Consider the following 25,967-nt stretch of genomic DNA (forward strand, 5'->3'; position numbering starts at 1 on the left):
AGTGCTTGGGCCCTGCACCCCATGAGAGACCAGGATAAGTACCTGGCTCCTGCCATCGGATCAGCGCGGTGCGCTGGCCACAGCGTGCCAGCCACAGCGGCCATTGGAGGGTGAACCAATGGCAAAAGGAAGACATTTCTTTCTGTCTCTCTCACTGTTCACTCTGCCTGTCAAAAAACAAAAAAACAAAAAACAAAACAAAAAAGAAATGCGTATTAGAACAACCATTAAGAAAACAATACAGAGATTGCACAAAATACTATATAACATATATAATATATATACAAATAATATAACACAAATATCCCAATTCTGGGAATATATAGAAAGGAAATGAAGTCAGCATGTGTATGGGATACCTATGTTCACATGTATTTAATACCGCAATTCATAATTGGAAAACATCAAATCAACCAAGCTGTCCATTAACTGATGACTGAATAGACAACATGCCATATATACAAATCCTAAAATTTGCAACAAAATGGGTAGAATTGGAGATCAATATACCAAGAAAAATTAGCCAGATGCAGAAAGACAAATTCCACATATTTTCCCTCAGATGGGGAAGTTCATATATAGAGAGAATATAAAAATAGCTTTTGTATTTTATCAAATACTCAATATTTTATCAAAGTTAGAAAGACATTATTCAAGATGATAAAAATTTTACTCTTTTCTCACTTTTTTGTCAATGTGAATAGTTTCTATTGATATTGAATGAGAAAAATTTGCATTGCAAAAAATTTCATTTCTTGTTTACTTTGTATGTCACCAGATCATGTTTTGCTTTTTTGATCATTATGTTTGGATCTATTTTCTTTATAGCTATTTCCTGGACTTGTCTTTTTTGTAGCATACATTGCAGGTATTGGTTTAGAGCTTATTCTTGATTTTATGGAGCAAATCAAGTAGGGTATCCTCTTTATAGTTTCTGGAAGAATTTGCATGAAGCTATTATTTTTTTCCCTGATTAGCCCAAAAATATGCCACTCACCCCACTATTCCTGGATGTTTCTGTGTGGAATGTTTTAATTTAAGAAATGAACTCTATTGGGGCTGGTGTTGAGCTTCAGTGGATTAAGCAGCCATCTGGAACACTGGTACCCCAGACAGCTGCCAGCTGCCACCATGTGGGAGACCTGGTGGGGTTCTGGGTTCCTGGTTTCTGCCTGGCCCAGTGGGGTCCATTTGGGGAGTGAACCAGCCAGTGAAAAGTCTCTCTCTGTCTCGATCTCAGTCTCTTTGTCTCCTTTTCCAATTTTCACTCTCTCTTAGAATCATATCTATGAACCTTATTTAATGTGTTCATTTTGTTTTAATATAGTAACATAAATAATGTATCAGATAGTAAAAATCAATCCATCAGTCAATATTTGAATTCTTCAAACCTGTTTAGGTGGCAGAACACCTCAAAGCAGGGTATTCTTTTCAAATAACCTTGATTACTCACATGTTTAGCTATATAATCTGAGAATACTGTTAAATGACTACATTGTACATAGAGACCTCTATTCACTACGCATGGGGCATGGAGGCTCTACACTAACTCAGAGTTAACAGTGCATACATTTGTATGAAGAAAAACCATTTTGAGTTAAAATAGCTGATTACCCATTGCATACAGGACTACTTTCAATTATGAAAAGAGGTGAAATGCAAATGGAAAAAAGAAATATACCATAGAAAGAAGAATATTTTCCTTTGGATATTAGAATGCAGAGAGCTATTTTCAAAAATGGTAATATATTGTTTTCCTTGAAAAAAAAGACATCCTTTGTAACATGTTTACATTCAAAGATATTTTATGTAAGCATACAATTTTACAGATTAAAAAAAGGAGAGAGAGAGAGGATACTACCGATATGAAAGAAATCAAACAGAAAGTAAACATAAAACATTTTGTACAAACTCAAAGCTAGTTCTTCCATGAGACTTATAAAACTTCTGCTTGCAATGATCTATAAAAAAGAAAGAGTTATGAGTAGAATAAAATGAAAAAGGGAATTAAAATATAATAAATGTTATTATTTTGAGCTGACATTTATTGAGTACACAATGTATCTCAGGTAATATTCTAAGGAAACATCAGAGGTAGAGTAATATGCAGTCAGTGAGTTGTATAAACTGTTGCTCTTCAGGCGACTCAGGGTGTCAAAGATTTCTTCAGTTGAACCACGGGGTGTTCCAAAGTCCATGGTAAAAGCATGTAAATATTCTGATTTTTAAAATTAAGAATAGATATTTTAGATTGAAAATAATTTTGTCTATCCACAAGTTTTTTGTTGTCTAGCATACCAAACAGCAAGGTTGATTCCTCCCTCCATCTCTGCCACACTGAACTGAATAAGTAAAATTAGAATAAATTTGGATAACTTTCAGTCGCTACATTATTGTATCAATGGATGCTTTTATTTTGCATTTGACAATTAACCAAATCATATGATTTAGCTTTAGATACAGAGGTAACTGCTGCATGAATGAAATGGCACTATCTAATTTAAGTGGATGTATGGAAATGATTAAAACACTATACTATTGCACTGATATAGCTACAGATGCTTTACATCAGTATTTTAAATTCAGGAGGCAGCGCCGTGGCGTAGTGGATTAAAGCCCCAGTCTTCAGCGCCAGCATCCCATATGGGCACCAGTTTGAGACTAGGCTGCTTCACTTCCAATCCAGCTCTCTACTATGACCTGGGAAAGCAATAGAAGATGGCCCAAGTCTTTGGGGCTCTGAATCCGCGTGTGAGACCTGGAAGAAGAGCCTGGCTCCTGGCTTTGGATCAGCAAGGCCTTTGCGGCCTTCTAGGGAGTGAACCAGCATGGGAGACCTCTCACTCTCTGCCTCTGCTTCTCTGTAACTCTGCCTTTCAAATAAATAAATAAATCTCTTTTTAAAAAATTTAAGTTCAAGGATATAAGGAATTAGGTGCAATTGGTTTAACTTCTGTTAAAATAGTTAGATGACAGTGATGCAATTTCAAATCTATATGTTTTTCAACTAATTAGTGGCTTCCTCAGATTCAATCAGCACTGGAAAATCACTAAAACCGCAGGCTAGGGAAATTCTTTACTTTTAATTGTTCTGTTTGTTGATGGACACAACACTGGGTACATTGTCAGCTAATAAACTTTGACTTGGACCTTAACAAAATATGCTGTGTTAACACCCAGTATCAAAGAAATAAGGGCCACTCTCTTCTTCAAAGCTTACAAAATGATGATTCAAAATTGTTGATTACATATTCACAAAATATTTTTAAAAAATCACCCCTACAATTGTGCCAAAAAATTCTTGGAAAATTTCCAAGATATTTCCATTTTGCACATTTTGATGTCACCTTAGTATATTATTAAATTTATTAGCAGAAATTTGCTTACAATTTTCACTAATCTTTGAAATGTCTGGTAGCATCTGTAGCTATCTTTGTTCTGAATATTGGTGTCTTTTGTGTCTTCTTGATTTTCAGAACTTAAGTAAATATACTGATATGCTACAAGAATCAGCTTTTGATTTTTTCTATTGTTTTTCTGTTTTTGATTTCTGCTAATATATTTATGATTTCCTTTACTTTGATGGCTTTTAATAATTTGTTCTTATTTTTTTAAGATTTTATTTATTTATTTGAGGTAGAGTTAGACAGTGAGAGGAAGAGGCAGAGAGAGGTCTTCCTTCCGTTGATTCACTCCTCAAATGACTGCAATGGCCAGAGCTGCGCCGATCCGAAGCCAGTGTGCAAGGCTGAATAACTGATTTCTGACCTTTCTTTTCTTCAGAGAAGCATCTTGTACTTCCCCACGAAGCACCGCTCCAGCTAGTCACACAAATTCTGCTACCCTTCACTTTCAATTTCTTTCAATTCAAAATATTTTCTATTTTCTATGAGGATTTATTCTTTGATCTATGTGTCAATCATAAATATATGCTTTAATTCCCATATATTTGGGGGATTTTACATATATCTTCTGCTGCTGAGTTTTCATACTAATTAAATTACGGTCTGAGAACATGCTGTATGTGACTTACATTATTTCTAATTTGTGGACTTTTCCTGCCTCCAAATATGTCCACACCAGTGAATGTTCCATGTGCATTTGAAGGAAATGTTGTCTCCTGTTAGTGGAATACTCTGTGTATGTCAGTCAGGTCCATTTGGCTGATACTGCTCTTCCAGACTTTCTATATTCTGACTTTTTGTTTAAATTATCTGGCACTCACTGACAGAGGTTGCTGAAGTGTTCAATTGTCATTGAAGGTCTGGACGTTTCTCCTTGCAGTGTTATCAGTTTAGGGTTTATGTATCTTCAAGCCCATGATTAGGTACTCATAAATTTAGAATGTAGATCATCTTATTGCACTGTTCCCTTCATTATTATATAATATTCCTATTATCATTGCAGTAGTCTGTCAAACAGACTTTTCTTTCAGCACAAAAAGATAGAACTTTGTCATCTTCCGGTTTGCATGGTTTAGGTAAGGAATTATAATTACCACAATCTGAAAACTCTGTGATGACCTGTTATTTTTCACTCTTTTTTTTAGAAAGCTCTTGTTTAATGAATAAAAATTTCATAGTTACAGCTTTAGGAATATGGTGCTTATCCACCCCATACCTCCCTCCCACCCCCAAACCATGCCCCCTCCTACTCCCTCTCCCATCCCATTCTTCATTAAGATTTATTTTAATTATCTTTATATACAGAGGACCAACTCCATACTAAGTAAAGATTTCAGCAGTGTGCACCCACACAGACATACAAACATATTTGTGGTTCAGAAGAGATAGAAGACTATATTCAAGACATTTGCTTTTTTTTTTTTTTCTCCATACTGTGTCCATTTTTCTGAGAAGGCCATGGGAGGAATTATTTCATTTATGATATCATAGTTTTATATCCAATATCTCTGAAGAGTTTCAGCATATGTTTATACAATTTTAAAAATTTATTTCAGAGATAGAGATCTCCCACCAACTTGTCACTCCCAAAATGTCCATAAACAGCTGCCACTGGGCCAGGCTGAAGACAGGAGTCAGGAACTCATTGTGGATCTCCATGTGGGTGGCAGGGATCCAAGCCCCAAAGGGTGCACATCACCAGCTGGAATCAGAAGCCCAGGTCTTACGCACTGTGCAACCACTTGCCATATATGCATGCTCTAAAACTTTTTCCTACTAGCTTTTTTGACTTATAAAAAAAAGTTACTGCTGTAAATTCCAGCATCTTGAACATACCTAAATTTGCCCGAGTCCTTTTATGATTTGACAGTGAATATTTTCTTACCTTTTCTGTGTTTGAATCTAATATATATTTTATTGTTTTTATTTTTGTTTGCGGCATGACAAACACTGTAGGTTAGTCCAGAAAAGAACACGGCTCTAATTCTGTTGACTGTGATCTGGTTTTTGCATCATTGCTCCTGTGGTCACCATCGGTCCACCACAGACTTTAAGTTCTTTCAGTGATGTGCAACTGCTACCTCGCACTGCATGTGAGGTCTGGGGAGCTCAGCAGGGTTTCTTTGTATTTTTGTTCCACCTCTTGCTTCAGCAAGCTGTGGTCACCTGCACCCTAAAGGAGATCTCGCTAAACTCTTGCCCATTCCCTCAGTGAGCTGCCTGTGTCAAATGGATGAAGTGTTGGCAGCAAACAGAAATCCCCACTCCAGGTCTAGCTTCAGTCTCGTGCAGCAGCCTGAGTGTGGCTGTCACAGCATTCCCTGCTCCTCCCATGCAGCAGTTAGGTCCCTCCTTGCACCTGTAGGGGGTCTCAGGCAGGAAAGAATTAGACTTGGGCTGGCACTGCACACGTCTGCCTGTGTCACTGTGGGAGCTTTGGCCCAGAGGGTTCCCTGGCCCTTGCTCAGTGATGGATTTCCTGAGATGCCTTGTCATGACCTTTCTCATGAGCTGCCCTGGAGGCCTGTTGAAGAGGCATGGGGGTTCCCCTCCCAACAAGGATTTCCAGTCACTCATGGACACCCAGACGTAGCTTTAAAGGTTTGTTGGGGTCATGGTTGGCCTAGCAGTTAAGACCCCTGCATTCTACAGTTCTTGCTTCTGAGTCAACTTCTTAACAGGAACCCAGGAAGCAGCAGTGATGTCTCAAGTAGCTGTATTCCTGCCTCTCACATGGAGACCTCTCATCCCACTCCCTTCTTCTTTCAAATAAAACAAAGAGTTTGTTAAAATTGTCTGGGTTTTTGCAGATTTTTTTTTTTTAAATTTATGTTATACGCAGGGTTACATACGGAGAGAGGGAGAGACAGAGAAAGGTCTTCTATCTGCTGGTTCATTCCCCAAATGGCTGCAGTGGGCAGCACTGGGTCAATTCCAAGCTTGGAACCAGGACTTTCTTCTGGGTCTCCCACGTAGGTGCAGCGTCCCAAGCACTTGGACCATGTTCCACTGCTTTCCCAGGCCATAGCAGAGAGTTGGATTGGAAGAGGAGCAGCCGGGTCATGAACTAGCACCCCTGCGGGATACTGCACTGCAGGTGTAGGCATAGCCTACTCTGCCAAAGCATCAGCCACTAGATTTTATGTTTTTAAGTAACCTTTATGGCATGAACCTCTCTCTCCCATGTCTTGTCAAAAGTGAAATAGTGTTTGAATGCCATCACCTCCGTGTGGGTTACATCCCTGTTTAGAATTCAGCTGATTGGCCTCACATGTGACCTCAGCACTCTGATGTAATGAAAATTTGGATTTTTATAGATTATCTAGATTTTTTCAACAGAGGGAAAGCAATTTTTGATAGGACTTTCTTTTTTCCTAGTCGAAGAAGACCATACAAATAATTCATCTTTTAACTCAGATGATTCAGTTTCTTTTAAAACATTTCTTGGTGAGAATTGTGGCTAAGTAACTCAATAAGAATTTTATCTATACAGTAACAAAAACTGATATACTTAATCACTTTGGAAATGGGGGAGGAGGTAGGAAAATATTAAAACCTCACATTGTTAACCCAAGAAAACAATTCATACTAAAAGTTAAGCATATTGGGTGTTTCAAAAAGTTTGTGAAAATGTGCGTATCATTTAAAAATTTTAATTTATTCAAGTGCCAGAAAGACACACAAAGAGAAACAGACAGAAGCAGGTAGATAGAGTTTTTGTCCATTGGTTTGCTCCAGACATGCCTGCAATGGTTGGGGCTGGTTTGGGGACAGAGCCAGGATCTGTAAACTCAATCCAGGTCTCCCTCTTGGTCACAGGAACTCAATAACTTGAGCCATCACTACTGCTTCCTGAGGTCCACATTAGCAGGAAGCAGGAAGCAGGAAGCAGGAAGCAGGAGAAAGATGTGGGAATTGAACTTAGGTACTCCTTAGAGGTTTTTCATGTTTAGATGCTCCAATATAGGATGTGAATGTCTTTCTTGGCATTTCAATTGCTATGCTTACTACCTGTATCAGGAATCTCTTTCCTTTCCATTTTCTATGAACTTTTTGAAGCCCTTTTAATATTTTAAATAATCAAACTCTAATATTTCAACATTGTTTATGAAATATTATCTCAGCTTCTGTAGGAAAATCTAGGAAACAATGTCATATAAAAAACACTAATTTGAAATATTCCTTTAGTTTAATGTCTCATATTTTATTTTTCTCTAAGTTCTTTAAAAATATTTTTACAATGAAATCAATGCATATACAGCATAACCCTATTTTTCTAAAAAGCTTCTATCTTCTATTCATCTACTTACTTATCTGTCTATATATCCTACTGTATCTATCTATATATCTACTGTATATTTATATTTACCCTACACAACATATTATGCAATCCACAACTATTATTAAATAGTATGTAATTCTTTGAATTAGAAATATTTTTCTTCTTTGTATTTATCTGTGATTTTCTGTTAAAGAGTTCTGCAAAAATGGAAACCATGTTTATTCTGTGAATAAAAATCAAAATGCATGCCTAGTTTTTTTGAGACTCCTCATATTTCTTAAAAAACAATTGTCAATTTAATTAAAGAAGTATACAAAAATGACTAGAAGTATGTTTAAGAATTTTATGATTATAGATGGTGAAATATTTCTTCTTTGTACTTTAATATAACAATTTTGAACAATAATTTTAAATTAGAGTAGCCAAATATTTAATCTGCACATTTTCATACATTTAAGAATGTTGAGCAAACACATTTTTAAAATCTCATATACGACATTTATTATCAGGTTGACAAAATAGATGAGAGTACACTCAATAGCTGGCAGATATATTTAAGAAACTCCAGAAATGTGTTTCACAATATAGCATCTTAACGCTAAAAAAATTGAAAATGTATTTTAACTTCTGTAGACTCTGAAATAAAGAAAAGCTGTATAGTAATATCATGGATTAGTCAATATCACCTTTTATTAGGATTTTAAAATAAAGTCTAAATACATAAGCAAAAAATTGAAATACATAGTTTATTCATAATACATATTTTCAACAACTTATGAAAACAATCTTTTTGCACAAAAAACTTTTTTGTCAAAAGAATCACACTTTTAAAAAATTTTTATTTAATAAATATAAATTTCAGAGGTACAACATTTGGGGCCAGTGCTGTGGCACAGCGATTAACGCCCTGGCCTGAAGTGCCTGCATCGAATATGGGCACTGGTTCTAGTCCTAGCTGCTCCACTTCCAATCCAGCTCTCAACTATGGCCTGAGAAAGCAGTAGAAGATGGCCCACATCCTTGGGCCCCTGCACCCATGTGGGAGACCCAGAAGAAGCTCCTGGCTCCCAGCTTTGGATTGGTGCAGCTCCAGCCATGGCAGTCATCTGGGGAGTGAACCAGTGAATGGAAGACCCCTCTCTCTCTCTCTCTTTCTCTGGTTCTCCTCTATCTGTGTAGCTGTGACTTTCAAATAAATAAATAAACCTTTAAAAAAAATAAAGGCCGGTGCCGCGGCTCACTAGGCTAATCCTCCACCTACGGCACAGGCACCACTCTTCTAGTCCCGGTTGGGGTGCTGGTCTGTCGCAGTTGCTCCTCTTACAGCCCAGCTTTCTGCTGTGGCCCAGGAGGCAGTGGAGGATGGCCCAAGTGCTTGGGCCCTGCACCCGCATGGGAGACCAGGAAGAGGCACCTGGCTCCCGATTTCGGATTGGCGCAGTGCACTGGCTGTAGCAGCCATTTGGGGTTGAACCAACAGAAGGAAGACCTTTCTCTCTGTCTCTCTCTCTCACTGTCTAGCTTGGCCTGACAAAAAATTTAAAAAAAATAATAAAAATTAAAAAGAGAAAGTACAACTTTTGGATTATAGCGGCCTTTTCTCCCATAACCTCCCTCCCACCCACAACCACCCCATCTCCCATACCCTTTCCCATCCCATTTTTCATCAAGATTCATTTTCAATTATCTTTATATACAGAAGATCAACTTGGTATATGCTAAGTAAAGATTTCAATAGTTTGTACCCACACAGAAACACAAAGTATGAAGTATTGTTTGAGTAGTTGTTTTACCATTAATTCACATAGTACAACACATTAAGGACAGAGATCCTATATGGGGAGTAAGTGCACAGTGACTCCCGTTATTGATTTGAAAGTTGACACTCTTATTTATGATGTCAGTAATCACCCTGAGCTCTTGTCATGAGTTGCCTAGGCTATGGAAGCCTCTTGAGTTCACAAACTCATATCTTATTTAGACGAGGCCATAGTCAAGTTCTCTGCTCCCTCGTTCTTTTATGGCCCTTACTTTCCACCAGGATCTCACTCACAGAGATGTTTCATTCAGGTCATTTTTTTTATTTTTTATTTTTTATTTTTTTTTTTTTTTTTGCCACAGTGTCTTGGCTTTCCATGCCTGAGAAATTCTCATGGGCTTTTTAGCCAGATCCGAATGCCTTAAGGGCTGATTCTGAGGCCAGTGTTATAGGGCTTTTGCCATTCTATGACTCTGCTGTGTATCCCGCTTCCCATGTTGGATCATTCTCTCCTTTTTAATTCTATCAGTTATTATTAGCAGACACCAGTCTTGTTTATGTGATCCCTTTGACTCTTAATCCTATTATTATGATCAATTATGAACTGAAACTGATCACTTTGACTAGTGAGATGGCATTGGTACATGCCACCTTGATGGGGTTGATTTGGAATCCCCTGTCCCGTTTCTAGCTCTACCATTCGGGGTAAGTCCCAATGAACATGTGCCACACTGTACATCTCCTCCCTCTCTTATTCCCACTCTTATATTTAACAGGGATCACTTTTCAGTTAAATTTAAACACCTAAGAATAATTGTGTCTTAATGAGTTCAATCAATGGTATTAAGTAGAACGAAAAAAATACTACAAGAAATAAAATAGTAAGTCAGGAAAAGGGCTGATCAAGTCATTGTTTCTCATAGAGTCCGTTTCACTTCTACAGGTTTCCTTTTAGGTGCTCAGACAGTTGCCACAGTTCAGCGAGAACATATGATATTTGTCTTTTAATTATGTTGTTTTTAATTAAGTTGTTTCACAAACTTGTGGGAGTAACCTGGGGTGTTTTTAAATACACACCACTTTAACTGAAGTGGAAAACACTACATGGAGAGAGGACTGACCTTCTTTAAGTGGTTGTTACACTTAGCAAGTGAGGAAGTGTTGCTTCCCTCCCCTATGCCACCGAAGCTCTAGACTCTACTTGCCAAGGCAGAGCACCAATTGAATTCTTCATTTCTAATATTTCAGTTTAGTTTCCTATCTCTATCTCCTGAGAGAATTTCTCACCTGTCTGCAGATGGTCTAGAGATGGGCATCTCACCTGTTGGACGTGGAGGCTTGCAAGGCGGAGAGCAGATCCTTTGTACCCTGTGACTTAGAGAGTCTGCACTCTATGATTATGTGACATCTACATAGTTTGGGGAAAGTGTGGGGTGTGGCTGTGTCATTGGAAATCACGCAGTCTGACGTCATAAGCTCAGAACTCCTGGGAAAGCAAAGAGGATGGCCCAAGTCCTTGGATCCCTGCACTTGCATGGGAGATCCAGAAGAAACTCTTGGCTCTTGGCTTCAGATCAGCTCAGCTCTGGCCATTGTGGCCATTTGGGGAGTGAAGCAGTGGATGGAAGACCTCTCTCTCTCTCTCTCTCAGTCTCTACATCTCTCTGTAACTCTGTCTTTCAAATAAGTAAAATAAATCTTTAAAAAAAAAGCAGAGAGCCACCTTGCCCAATCTGGGTGTACTCTGGGTGCTTGCCCCATACACAAAAGTGGGCCACAGCTCCCTGCTTCCACCTGCACACACCTCTGGATATCTACTATAAATTACAGTGTTCCAGTATTCTATGGAGGCAAATTCTCAAAAACAAAGCCATCAGAAAAGATATCAACACTTTTCACAAAAATCTCTCCCTCCCTTCCTTCCTTCCTCCCTCCCTCCTTCCTTTTTCTCTTCCTCCTTCCCAATCATTTTTTTCTTTCTGAGATCCAATTTAAGCTTATCTAAATATTTTGACGGTGTCCCACAGTGTTTGAATGCTATGTTCCTTTTTTCACGCTTTACTTATTTGTTCTTTCATTTGGGTAGCATTTTGAACTACCTCTGTGTTTCCTGTGTTTTTCTTTCAGCATTGACACCATGGAAAGGGACATCTCAACTCCAAAGCCATGTTTTTCTTTTACAGCATTTTTATTGATTTTTTTGTACATTTTCAAGTCACACATGATATGCATTACTCCTATTAATTTCTTTATCACATTAATTATAGCTCTTTTAAATTGATATCTTCAAATTTCAAAATTTTAGAATAATTTCTGAATGTCATCTATGACCAACTTTATTTCTGGACCAACCATTGCTACTGTTCTTTCCCTTGTTCCTCAGGCATCTCATTTTCTTGAAAGCTGCTCCATTTTTTTCGAATTGGGAGCTAGTGATAAACAGTATTTATATCTGACAATGGATGCATATCCTCTGGAGCAGTTAGTGTAGGCAAAATAGACAAACTACTCTGGAGTTCATTTGGTTTGGGCTTATTTTTTTGCTATGCTCATGACAAAGCAGAAGTTGAATTCTCTACTTTTTTTTTTTTTTTTTTTTTTTTTTTGACAGGCAGAATTAGACAGTGAGAGAAAGAGAAAGAGGCAGAGAGAAAGGTCTTCCTTTTTCCATTGATTCACCCCCCAAGTGGCCGCTAAGGCTGACTGACACTGCACAGATCCGAAGGCAGGAGCCAGGTGCTTCCTCCTGGTTTCCCATGCGGGTGCAGGGGCCAAGCACTTGGGCCATCCTCCACTGCCTTCCTGGGCCACAGCAGAGAGCTGGACTGGAAGAGGAGCAACCAGGACAGAATCCAGCGCCCCGACCTGGACTAGAACAGGGGTGCCGGCGCCGCAGGTGGAGGATTAGCCTAGTGAGCTGCGGCGCCAGCCTGCTCTACCTTTTTTTTTTTAAAAGATTTTTTATTGGGATACACTCGTTGGCTTACTCCTTTCTGCCTGCGGACGCCGCCGAGGAAGCATCGTCGAGTTCTCTCTTCCCACCGCCGTCATGTCGAAGTCAGAGTCGCCCAAGGAGCCCGAGCAGCTGCGGAAGCTCTTCATCGGAGGGCTGAGCTTTGAGACGACCGATGAGAGCCTGAGGAGCCATTTTGAGCAATGGGGCACGCTCATGGACTGCGTGGTAATGAGAGACCCAAACACCAAGCGCTCCAGGGGCTTTGGGTTTGTCACCTACGCCACCGTGGAGGAGGTGGATGCGGCCATGAACGCAAGGCCACACAAAGTGGATGGAAGAGTTGTGGAACCAAAGAGGGCTGTGTCGAGAGAAGATTCCCAAAGACCAGGTGCCCACCTCACTGTGAAAAAGATCTTCGTGGGTGGCATGAAAGAAGACACTGAAGAGCATCACCTCCGAGATCACTTTGAGCAGTACGGGAAAATCGAGGTGATTGAGATCATGACTGACCGAGGCAGTGGCAAGAGGAGGGGCTTTGCTTTTGTGACCTTCGATGACCATGACTCCGTGGATAAGATTGTCATTCAGAAATACCACACTGTGAATGGCCACAACTGTGAAGTGAGGAAGGCCCTGTCGAAGCAGGAGATGGCCAGCACTTCGTCCACCCCGAGAGGTCGAAGTGGTTCTGGAAACTTTGGTGGTGGTCGTGGAGGTGGTTTTGGTGGCAATGACAACTTTGGTCATGGAGGAAACTTCAGTGGTCGTGGTGGCTTCGGCGGCAGCCGCGGTGGAGGTGGTTATGGTGGCAGTGGGGATGGTTACAATGGATTTGGTAATGACGGTGGTTATGGAGGAGGCGGCCCTGGTTACTCTGGAGGAAGCAGAGGCTATGGAAGTGGTGGACAGGGTTATGGAAACCAGGGCAGTGGCTATGGCAGGAGTGGCAGCTATGACAGCTATAACAACGGCGGAGGCGGCTTTGGCGGTGGTAGTGGAAGCAATTTTGGAGGCAGCGGAGGCTACAATGATTTTGGCAATTACAACAATCAATCTTCAAATTTTGGACCCATGAAGGGAGGAAATTTTGGAGGCAGAAGCTCTGGCCCCTATGGTGGTGGCGGCCAAAATTTTGCCAAACCACGAAATCAAGGTGGCTATGGTGGTTCTAGCAGCAGCAGCAGCTATGGCAGTGGCAGAAGGTTTTAATAACTGCCAGGAACCAAAGCCTAGCAGGAGAGGAGAGCCAGAGAAGTGACAGGGAAGCTACAGGTTACAACAGATTTGTGAACTCAGCCAAGCACAGTGGTGGCAGGGCCTAGCTGCTACAAAGAAGACATGTTTTAGACAATACTCATGTGTGTATGGGCAAAAAAACTCGAGGACTGTATTTGTGACTAATTGTATAACAGGTTATTTTAGTTTCTGTTCTGTGGAAAGTGTAAAGCATTCCAACAAAGGGTTTTAATGTAGTTTTTTCTTTTTTTTTTCTTTTGCACCCATGCTGTTGATTGCTAAATGTAATAGTCTGATCATGACGCTGAATAAATGTGTTTTTTTTTTTTAATGTGCTGTGTAAAGTTAGTCTACTCTGAAGCCATCTTGGTAAACTTCCCCAAAAAGTGTAAAGTCAGAATTCATCAGGCTGATGCCAGGTTCCATTTGAGATTTATTTACAAAATGCTTGGGTGGAGAAGCTGTTCTCAGATACATGAGTTACTGTTGTGACCTTCTGAAGTTCACCATTAAAAGCCACCCAAGCAAAGTCATGGGGTTATTTGGTTATAAGAATGATTGTTGGCACATCCTTTGCAATATATCTAAATTGAATAATGGTACCAGATAAAATTACAGATGGGAATGAAGCTGTGTATCATCCATTATCCTGTGTAATCAATAAACGATTTAATTCTCTTGAAAAAAAAAGATTTTTTATTTATTTATTTGACAGGTAGAGTTACAGACAGTGAAAGAGAGAGACAGAGAGAAAGGTCTTCCTTCCATTGGTTCATTCCCCAAATGGCTGCAATCCCAGAGCTATGCCTATCCAAAGACAGAAGTCAGGTGTTTTCTCTTGGTCTCCCATTGGGAGCAGGGACCCAAGCACTTGGGCCATCCTCCACTGCCTTCCCAGGCCATAGCAGAGAGCAGGACTAGAAGAGGAGCAACGGGGACTAGAACCAGCACCCATATGGGATGCTGGCACCACAAGCGGAGGACTAACCTAGTGCGCCACAGCGCTGGCCCTTCAGTTTATGCTGAATCTGCCACGCTGGTGAGGATTTTCATGCAACACCTCAACCACCCATAATCTTTGCATTCATGAAACACAGAGAAAGTTTCTTTAAGGGCTCTTGACCTTACATACTAGTAGAAGAAAGCAGTTGTTGCTTGCTCTTCAGTGCTTACTAAGCTCCTAGCAGAGAACATGGTTACCTATTGGCCTGGTTGTCATAGTTCTGCATATGCTAATTACCTAGCCTTGGTGGTGGGGTTTGTTCTACTCCTTCTTTCTTGTGTCAGACAGATGGCTCTATCCTTGTGTATGGCAGGTCTCCCACAAGCTGTAGCAAGTCGTATTGGAGAGTGTTATCAACCTGCATTGTGAAGTGAACCATGCTGATCTTCAGAGCTCAGAAGCTTTATTCTCCATCAAACACTAATAAGGAACTATTAAGAAAAAGAATATTTAACTGAGATGCCAAAAAGTGGGGCGGGGGGCAGGGATCCAAATAGAGTTTCTTAGAAATCCCAAAGTGAGAATCACAAATCCATCAAGTAGGGATATTTCCACCGCTGATTGGTTACACCACCAAAAAGTAATTCCCATTGAAAACAGAATTATTATTTGATCCAGCAATCCCACTATTCCTTTTGTAACCAAATGAATTGACTTCAGTGTATTCAAGAATCTACACTTGCATGTTTATTTCAGACTGTTCACAAAAATCAAGATATGGGATCAACCTAAGTATTTCTTAATTTTAAAAATACTTTGTATATAGACATAATGCAATATTATTCAGCCATAAAATAGAATTAGAATCTGTCATTTGCAGCAGCATGGATAGAATTGGAATACATTATTTTTAGTGAAGTAAGCAACATACAGAAAGATGAGTACTAAATATTCTCACTTTTTTAAGATATATTTATTTATTTTAAAGTCAGAGTTACAGAGAGAGACAGAGAGAGACAGAGAAAGAGAGTTAGGTCTTCTGTCTGATGGTTCACACCCCAGTTGGCCACAATGGCCAGAGCTGCGCCAATCCAAAGTCAGGAGCCAGGAGCTTCTTCTGGGTCTTCACATGGGTGCAGGATCCCAATGACTTGGGCCATTTTCCACTGCTTTCCTAGGCCATAGCAGAGAGCTGGATTGGAAGAGGAGCAGCCGGAACTAGAATCGGCACCCACATGGGATACCAGCACATCAGGCCAGGGCATTAACCTGATGCGCCACAGTGCCGGCCCCCTAAATGTCCTCACTTTTATATGGAAGCTAAAACATTGATCTTAAAGCAGAGACTAGAAGAGTGGTTACCAGAGCCTGAGAAGCATGTAGCAGAGAGTGATGGAGAAAAGATGTTGATTGATACAGAGGTGCAACTGGTTATGAGAAATAACTTCTAATGTCTTATAGCAATTATGAATATTTCAAGTTAGTTAGTAAAGATGATTTTGAATATACTCAACACAAAGAAGTAATAAATGTCTGAGTTGATAGACATGCTAGTTACCCTTAGTGGATCATTAATATTGCAAATGCATATTACATATCATACTATTCCCAATAACCCTATATAATTACTCTCCATGTGTCAGTCAAAATAAAATATATTTTTGTTTAAATTTATTTAGAAATTTATTTTAAGATTTAACAATTTTAACATTTTGCAATATACACTTCATATGGTGATATTATATGCATACATATATACATTGTTTTTGCTTTAAAATGGGAATATTTATATCACATAATGTGGGATTCATGTTAGTGATCACAATGTAAAGAAAAGAGGGGCATTGTTATGTATATGATAAAATCCAGTGGAGTAAATACTTATATGAATGTATATAGTAAAAATAATATTCACGGCACATTCGGAGCAGCCACAGGCTCTCGGAGCGAGCCAGCCAGCGGCGAGCTGGGGACGCACCGGGCAGATCCAACCGAGCAGCCCGTGAGCCGAGCCCGCGACCACCCACGCCCCCGAGCCCCACAGCCGTCCCCCGCCAGCCGGTGTCCCCTCTGCCCTCCCTGACCCATGGCGCTGAAGCGGATTCAGAAGGAATTAAGTGACCTACAGCGTGATCCACCGGCTCACTGTTCCGCTGGCCCTGTGGGAGATGACTTGTTCCACTGGCAAGCAACTATTATGGGGCCTCCCAATAGTGCATATCAAGGTGGAGTCTTCTTCCTCACCGTACATTTTCCAACAGATTATCCTTTTAAGCCACCAAAGATTGCTTTCACAACAAAAATTCACCATCCAAATATAAACAGTAATGGAAGTATTTGTCTAGATATCCTGAGGTCCCAGTGGTCACCAGCCCTGACTGTATCAAAAGTTTTATTGTCCATATGTTCTCTACTTTGTGATCCTAATCCAGATGACCCTTTAGTACCAGATATTGCACAAATATATAAATCAGACAAAGAAAAATACAACACACATGCAAGAGAATGGACTCAGAAATATGCAATGTAAAATGAAAAAAAATTTTTTCATATATACCAGAGTACTGTAAAATCTAGGTTTTTTTCATCATTAGCAGTAAATTGAGCACTGTTTACTGTTTCATTGTACCATGAAACTCTTTGATTTTTACCCATCTTAAGTGTGTTTTCTGAAGCAAGACAAAACAAACTTCCAAAAATACCCTTAAGACTGTGATGAGAACATTTATCATTTTGTATGCATTGAGAAAGACATTTATTACGGTATTTAAGATACTTGGACATCTGCATCTTCAGCTTACAAGATCTACAATGCAGCTGAAAAGCAACCAAATTATTTTTTGCTGAAACTAGATGTTTTCACATGAGAAATACTGTATGTGTTGTCTAAGATGTCGTCACTTTTATAAATCTGTATTCAGATTTCATTCTTTGTTAGCTCACTTTATAATTTGTATTTTTTTACTGTATAGACTAAATATATTCTATTTACATGTGTGTCAACTCATTACTTTTTCCTGTGAACAGTATTGAAAAAACCCAACAGCTGATAATTAAATGAATTAACTGTGTCTCCCTTGTCTTAGGATATTCTGTAGATTGATCGCAAATTTCTTAAACCTGAAATGATCTTTACACTGTAATTTTGAGTATACTGATTATGGAGAAACACTTGTTTTGATTTTGTATACTTGACTTAACTTTATTGCAATGTGAATTAATTGCACTGCTAAGTAGGAAGATGTATAACTTTTATTTGTTGCTATTCACATTTGAATTTTTTTCTGTATGGGCTACATTATATTAACACCTTTTACAGATCTTACTGTAGCTTTTTCCATATAAATAAAATGTTTTTTCTACTATTTGTCTTGATTACTAAAAAAAGTGAAAATTACTTTATAAGTAAGGATTAAAGCTCTGTGTAAAATTTTGCATGAAAATTATTTCCAAATTGTGACTATGAAGTCTATTGTGTTTGGCATTAATCACCATTAATTATAAACTTTATTGCTTTAGGTTAGTATCTCTTTATTAAATTGTGTATCTATAAGATCGTATACTTTGGTCTCTTGTAGAGGAGAATTTAGAAGATGGAGTTTGTCTTAAATCACATCTAAAACGGATTATTGCAAAGGTCTTGAAGTGAGTGTAAGGCAGTGTCACCCACCATGAAGAAAATTGTGTTTGTAGACCTGAGGAATCACTAGATTAATTAAAAAAATGCTCTTCTAGATGTAATAGGCAGTGTAATTCTTAACATTTTAAAATCTGAAATTTCTAAAACAGAATTTTAATGCCATCACAATTTGAAAAACATTTTTTATTATAGAAGTTACAAAGAAAATCCTAAATAGATACTTCCTTCTGTTTTTATAAATTGCCAGTTCAAAATGCTTTAAATTAGCAGATTGTAGATTTTAAGAAAATATAGAAAGCTCCAATGTTTAAATTGAGAAAAATACATCTCTTTAGTGTTTAGCATGCTTATCAAACTTGAGTGAGTGTCATTTTTAAGAACAGTTGTAGCTCTTGATTATTGTAGTAGCTGTGTAAGTGTGCAGGAATCTGTGATGGGTGTAGTCGTTAACAAAGGATTTAAATCACTTGAGTATTTGATCATGGTTCACTATTTTATTAAAGCACAAAATAACCTTGTTGTTAGAAATTATGTGTTTTTAAAAATGAATGTAAAATAATTAAATGAATTGTGAAATGGATGTTTAAGAACATATAGTCTTTTTTTTTTTTTTTTTGACAGGCAGAGTGGACAGTGAGAGAGAGAGACAGAGAGAAAGGTCTTCCTTTGCCGTTGGTTCACCCTCCAATGGCCGCCGCGGCTGGCGCGCTGCGGCCGGCGCACCGCGCTGATCCGATGGCAGGAGCCAGGGGCCAGGTGCTTTTCCTGGTCTCCCATGTGGGTGCAGGGCCCAAGCACCTGGGCCATCCTCCACTGCACTCCCTGGCCACAGCAGAGGGCTGGCCTGGAAGAGGGGCAACCGGGACAGAATCCGGTGCCCCGACCGGGACTAGAACCCGGTGTGCCGGCGCCGCTAGGCGGAGGATTAGCCTAGTGAGCCGCGGCGCCGGCCCTAAGAACATATAGTCTTAAAAAGCAACTTTATTAAGTGATGTCTTGAAATAGCCATAACGTGAAAAATACTGCTTCACTGGCTATATATATAAGCTACATTTGCACTGAATTTGACACTCAACATCTTTAGATTTAAGTATTTATTATATTTTGATAGTAAAGGGTTTTGTTTCTTGAGTATCTTTCACTCTTTTTTTAAACTTTTCATTTCTGTGGCATTTATTTTTGAAAGTGTCTTTTTTTCTTTATTAAAGTTTTTGAAACTTGCCTAAAAATAATATTCACATAGCTTTTACTCTTTATATTAATGTCCACATATGAGAGAAAATGTGATATTAATCTTTCTGTGTCTGCCTTATTTCACGTAACATAATGATCTCCAGTTGCATTCATTTTGTTGCAAATGTCAGAATTTCTTTCTTTTTCATGTCTCAGTAATAGTTCATCATATATATATACACACACATAAATATTACATTTTCTTCACACAGTAATCAGTTAATGACATCTATGCTTATTCCATATATCTGTTAAGCACTGGGATGCTATAAACATGGGAGTGCAGGTATCGTTTTCCTTGTTGACTTTGTTACTGCAGGATATATTCCTAGAGGAGGGATGGCTGAGTCATGTCGAAGATACATTTTCAGTCTTTGAGGAATCTCCATACTGCTTTCCATAAAACAGTACTAATTATTGAAGAAGGGCTTATTCTTCTCACAAATGTAACGAAAACGTCTTGAACATTCACCACTACTAATATAGTGTGGATTCAGGCACCCACATTTTTCATCCACATTATTTGACTGACGGAAATGCCTATGTCAGAGAATATATTTATTTTAGAATATCATTCTTTGGGCAAAATACATTGTCACAATTTAAAAATGTGTGTGTGTGTGTGTGATTATTAAGTGAACACAAAATCCCTCTGACAGATGTACAGGTGCTACATCAGCAGTTGTAAGACTTTCTAAGGTACAGTTCATGCTGGTGAATGACTGGAGATGAGGACAAAGTGGAAAGGACACAGTGGACAGGATTTAGATGAGCACATTCTGGAAGTTCTTCTGAGATTTGTGAAACTCACGGGAGTTACTAAATAAGGTAAGGTTATTAGGACGCATTATAATTAGATACAGTGACAGCTCCAGTGTCCTGTGACTCAGATTGATGGGCAGGTAGCAGGAGGCCACAGCGCCTTCCTCACCTTCAGCACTAGGAGGAGCTGGTTGGCATTTCACACACAAGGTGACCTTACTCCCTCTGAGCTCCTGTCTTGTCAACCAAACAGAGCATTAGTATTTTGTGAAGCAGGACAATGAGGATATTCAACATGGATTCTAAGTTATAGGACTATGCTATGATATATGGAAAAAGTGTACAATATGAATTTTCCACCAGATACATGAGTCCAATAATAATAATTTCAAGTCACAAATATATTATTGGCAAGAAGTCACCAACCATTTAACTTCAGCATATTGCTTTAGTTGTGCCCTTTTTAGGTATCCCACTGCTCTTTCCTGGTTTCCTCTTTTCTATCTCACTACTTTTCATAGAAACCTCTTGTAATCATCCTCATCACCACAACATCTTAAATGTTTGGGTGAACCAGCGATCAGGTCCTGGATATCTCAACAATCAAAGCCCTCACAACAGGGGCTGGCCTTGTGGCACAGTGAATGAAGCTGCTGCTTGAGATGCCAACAAACCATATGAGCCCTTGTTCAATTCATGGCTGCTTCACATCCAATTCAGCTCCTGTCAATGTGCTGGGAAACCAACAGAACATAGCCCAAGTCCTGGGACACCCGCCACTACATGGGACACCTGGATGAAGCTCCTGACTCCTATCTTTGGCCTGGCCCATCCCTGGCTGTTGTGGCTATTTGGGGAGTCAACCAGGAGATGGAGGATCACTCTCTCTCTAAGTTTGCCTTTCAAATAATATAGGGCATAAAAAAGCCCTCAGAATATCATCTCGTAGTGTTAATACTCCTGCATACACTGACACACACTAAGTACACATCAGCAGGACAAACTTTTACATGAACTTCATAATCATGTGCCAACATGTCTATGTGACATGCCCACAGAAATCTATAATGGATGTATCAAACTTGTAACTAAAACTAATACCTGATGTTCTGTGGGGAGCAATCCGGACTGGACTGAGTTACTGGAATTAAGACTTATTCTATGCATCTGCTCTCCCACAATATGTCGTTGGGAGAGAAGTAAACAGCTTCCGCACAGCTGCCTCCAGTTCAACCAATAAACTGTAGGACTTGCTCCTGATTGGAGAGCAGCGTACTCGGCGTGTGGGCAGCCGAGTTAGGATTGGCAGAGGAGGACTATAAAGGAGGAGAGAGACGGCATGCACCAGGAACATCTAAGGGGAACTTCTAGCTGAAGGAACACCTGTGCAGCCCCCGAGAAAGCCGGCCGGCGGTGTGCCGCTCCCCTGCGGAAGTGGGGAATGTGGCCAGGGGGAACTGCCCTTCCACGGAGGTGGAAGGGATAGTAGCCAACCCGGGAAGAACCAGCAGCAAACCCGGGGAGGGCCGAGCAGACAGAAAGAACAGCGCAGGGTCTTGTGTCGCTCCTCCACGAAGAGGGGGAGCGACATAATGGTGCCGTGACTCGGATAGAAAACCTAGGACGGATAGGAAACCTAGGACGGATAGGAAACTTAGGAGGGAAGAAACGGGAAGAAGTGGGAAATTACTGGAGAGAGAGACTAGCAAACAGCCTAGGGAAAATATCGGAGAGAGAGACTAGCTAACAGCCTAGGGAAAAGCCGGACGAAAAGGGTGCCGGAAGAAGCTGTTGAAAGCCTAGGCATAGACTCGGATACGGACTACGGGGGGAAGCTGGGAGAAATCTCTAAGGTCGAAAGTGAAAGTGAAAGCTAGAACAAACAGACTCGGACGCGGACTGTGGGGAGGGGCCAGGAGAAATGAGGGAGGAGATTGTTGGAGGAAAGCTTGGGGAAACATACCGGGTAGAGAAAAATGTTAGGGAAATTGAAGCCGCGGGGGGCAGGCCGAGGCAGAAACGAAAGCCTCTTTGGGATTCTCAAGTTAGCCCGGGAATGGGGGGTGAAAAGTTGAAACCAGAAGCTGAAACGTAAGCCAGATTGGGATCCGTCTGATTAGCCCAGGGAGCAAAGGACGGGAAGCCAAACCGTGGGGTGGAGACGTATGCTGGGTTGAATTCGCCAGGCTAGCCCGGGGAACTTGGATTGAATGCTAGTGGTGGACACGTAAGCTACGCTGTGTGACTCGCGGAGGCTGCCGTGCGCAGAGAGAGCGTGCAGGGCACAAGTAGATAGGGAACGGGGCTGGCGCGAGGCCGTGGTTCAGACGCGAAAGGGTTAAGTGCGAGACCGCGGAGTGTGCGCGCAAAGCCGAGCCGCGCAGATGAGAGAGGCGCGGGCTGAAGCAGCTCAGAGCCGGCGAGGCGCCGAGAAGCAGCCTTGGGGAGGAGCCCGCTGGCGGGGCGAGGCGCCAGGAAGCCGCAGGGATAAGAGAAACAAAAGTTTAGAAGTAAAATGAGAGAAATGGGAATGTTGGCAGACAGAAGTAAAATGGGAGAAATAGGAATGCCCGGAGATAGAGAAATAGAGAAATAGAAAGGCCTCCCTACAACACTGCAATGTGAGAGCTTGGATTCGGTCTGCCTGATTAAGGCGGTAAGCACCAGCAAGCAGCTCGACCAGAGTATGAGCTGCAGGTCACCGAAGATAGGCACGAACCAACACTAATAAGTCTCCCCCACAATACGGCAATGAGAAAGCTTGGATTCGGTCTGCCTGATTAAGGCGGTAAGCGCCAGCAGGCGGCTCGACCAGAGTATGAGCCGCAGGTCACCGAACACAGGCACGCATCAGCGCCTAAAAACCTCCTCACAACATGGCGAAGAGAGGACCCGGATTCGGTTTGCCTGATTGATAGGACTTGTAAGAACCTGTGGCAACTCTAGCAAGTAGAGCAGAGTGTGTGCCGCGGGACACCGAAGACAGGCGCGTATCAACGCCAAAAATAAAAAGAAAGGGGGATCTGTGGGGAGCAATCCGGACTGGACTGAGTTACTGGAATTAAGACTTATTCTATGCATCTGCTCTCCCACAATATGGCGTTGGGAGAGAAGTAAACAGCTTCCGCACAGCTGCCTCCAGTTCAACCAATAAACTGTAGGACTTGCTCCTGATTGGAGAGCAGCGTACTCGGCGTGTGGGCAGCCGAGTTAGGATTGGCGGAGGAGGACTATAAAGGAGGAGAGAGACGGCATGCACCAGGAACATCTAAGGGGAACATCTAGCTGAAGGAACACCTGTGCAGCCCCCGAGAAAGCCGGCCGGCGGTGTGCCGCTCCCCTGCGGAAGTGGGGAATGTGGCCAGGGGGAACTGCCCTTCCACGGAGGTGGAAGGGATAGTAGCCAACCCGGGAAGAACCAGCAGCAAACCCGGGGAGGGCCGAGCAGACAGAAAGAACAGCGCAGGGTCTTGTGTCGCTCCTCCACGAAGAGGGGGAGCGACAATGTTCCTTATAACAGTTAATGACAGCTCTAGTCTCATGATTGCTGGATTAAAACATGGCACCAGCTCTGACTTCTCTTTCTCTCACAGATTTTCACAATAGGTCTGGCATCTGGGCCCGTTTCCCCAGCACCCTCCCTACCTGTCCTGACCAAACCACCACCATCTCTCACTTGGTTGACGACAACTGACTTTCAGTGTGACTCCCTTAATTGCAGTCTGTATCGCCCATTCACCACCTAAGGACAACACAGTGTGCAGGGGACTCTAAAATAGGAAGCTTGTTCTTGTCATCCCCTGGCTCAAAATCCCCCAAAAGTGAATCACCACACTCATGAAGAAGCCAAAGTCTTGCTGTGGTCTCTAATTCCTAGATGATCATCCTTGTCATCTCTCTGACCTACTTCTCCATCCTTACTCTGATTCCTCCCACATCACAGATCCTCCTGCTGTTTTCATGCGCAAACCAAATGTGTTCTCCCATCTCTAGACCAGTAGGTCTTCTTCCCAGGATGCTACCTCCTCAGAGAGCTCCTCTAGCTTTCTCATTCACCTCCTTTAAATCATTATACCAACACCATTATCTCATTGAGATCACCAGTTTCTCCCCTATTGAAAACATAAAACCTGTTCCTTCCACTCCCCACACACAAACTGTACTCCCTGACCCAGCAGGGACTGAATAGTGCTCCAAGGCACTCAGGATCCTCTACTACACTATGTGATTTCCTCAATCATTTAGTTCCATCCCTAACTCCCTAGTGCCATTGTCACAGATTTATTTGCTCATTATGGATAAATCTATGTTATTTTACTATTATGAGCTAACAATAATTTTGTGAACTACTGAAATCCAATAGCATGAAAAGTATTAATCTGCATATTAGATTTAAGATTTTAATGGTTTATTTGGAAATGAATCTACTTCCGTCTTTACAGAGAGCAGGTATACAGCTACAGATTGCATTTAAAGGGAGAACTGGGTAGAGAAACAAGTTTTCATCCTTCTCTTCCAACCTCACCTGCCAATACAGCATATGTCACATAAAAGAACAATGTTAATTTACTGCGTTTTGAAGGATTCTCCATTAAGTCAATGGAAAAAATAATGCCTTTTGGGGCTGCTTATTTAGGGCTCTGAGATTTTTATTTGTCATCTCAGTCATCTCACATCTGAGATGTGAGATCACATCGAATTAAGGACATTTTTATTTTATTTTTTTGAAGATTTTATTTATTAATTTTAGAGAAGAGGTACAGACAGTGAGAGGGAGAAAGAAAGGTCCTCCACCTGCTGTTCACTCCATGGAACTGTGCGGATCGGAAGCCAGGAGCCAGGTGCCTCTTTCGTGTCTCTCACAGGGGTGCAGGTGCCCAAGAATTGGGTCATCCTCTACTGCCCTCCCAGGCCACAGCAGAGAGCTGGATTGGAAGAGGGGCAGCCGGTACTAGAACTGGCACCCAAATGGGAGGCCGGTGCCTAACGCAGACGATTGAACTACAGCACCATGGCACCAGCCCCAAGGTCATTTTTAAAGTTTTTAAGAATCTTTACCTGCTGTTAACCCATAATACATGCTTCAATTGCTTAGAAAAAAATAACTGAATGCATAGAATGTAAAATGCAAACTTACAGATGCAGAGCAAGTTTCGTGCTGTCCTGCCACATCCACTCATTTTTGTCTCCTTTTTTATATAATCCAATCCAGTAACTGTATTTGATTTGTGATTGAATGAATTTCTGTGCACAAATTAGAATTACTAGTATTAATCATTACATCAGTAAAAACTTTTTATCTACAAAGAATTGTACAAAATACCAATCATTTCACTTAAGACAATCCTAGCTCATCTACTGTGCAGAGAATCAATGGAAGTGAAAGACCTAAATGAAAGTCTGAATCTCTAAACTCCTTGAGTTTCTCCTTGTCTAAATATGGGAATGACATTATTTATTGGAAGTTTTCATGCACTGAAATAATGCATGCAAGGACCTGACACACTGTAAACCTAACAGGAGTGTATGTTTTTGTAATTATTTCAGTTATATTTTATTCATTTTAAATGTTTTCCTTGGGTACTCACATGTTAAGCAAAAATTTGATTTTATTTCCTAAATGCAATTTACTCTATCCATTTCTCTATTAACTCTCGTTCTCTGTCCCAGATACACAATCCATTATTTTTCCACTTTAGTTAACTTCTATAAAAAGAAAATTTTAATGGTGTCTCTTTTTACACTAGGAAAG

General features: G+C 40.7%; 1 protein-coding gene and 1 pseudogene across 1 annotated transcript; both read left to right on the top strand.

Moving 5' to 3' along the window:
* The first annotated feature begins 12,416 nt into the window (after positions 1-12,416).
* Positions 12,417-14,327, top strand: LOC100343627 (heterogeneous nuclear ribonucleoprotein A1 pseudogene; annotated as a pseudogene).
* A 2,174-nt stretch (positions 14,328-16,501) lies between these two features.
* LOC108176120 (ubiquitin-conjugating enzyme E2 D1) lies at positions 16,502-17,945 on the top strand. The gene has a single exon (XM_051841635.2). The coding sequence runs from the start codon at positions 16,667-16,669 to the stop codon at positions 17,108-17,110; it is 444 nt and encodes a 147-aa protein (XP_051697595.2). The 5' UTR covers positions 16,502-16,666; the 3' UTR covers positions 17,111-17,945.
* Positions 17,946-25,967: the final 8,022 nt, after the last annotated feature.

The sequence above is a fragment of the Oryctolagus cuniculus genome, chromosome 9, assembly GCF_964237555.1.
Source record: "Oryctolagus cuniculus chromosome 9, mOryCun1.1, whole genome shotgun sequence".
NCBI lineage: Eukaryota > Metazoa > Chordata > Mammalia > Lagomorpha > Leporidae > Oryctolagus > Oryctolagus cuniculus.

Excerpts from the sequence above, each read along its gene's own strand:
- LOC108176120 (XM_051841635.2), top strand. The coding sequence starts at position 16,667 with ATGGCGCTGAAGCGGATTCAGAAGGAATTAAGTGACCTACAGCGTGAT.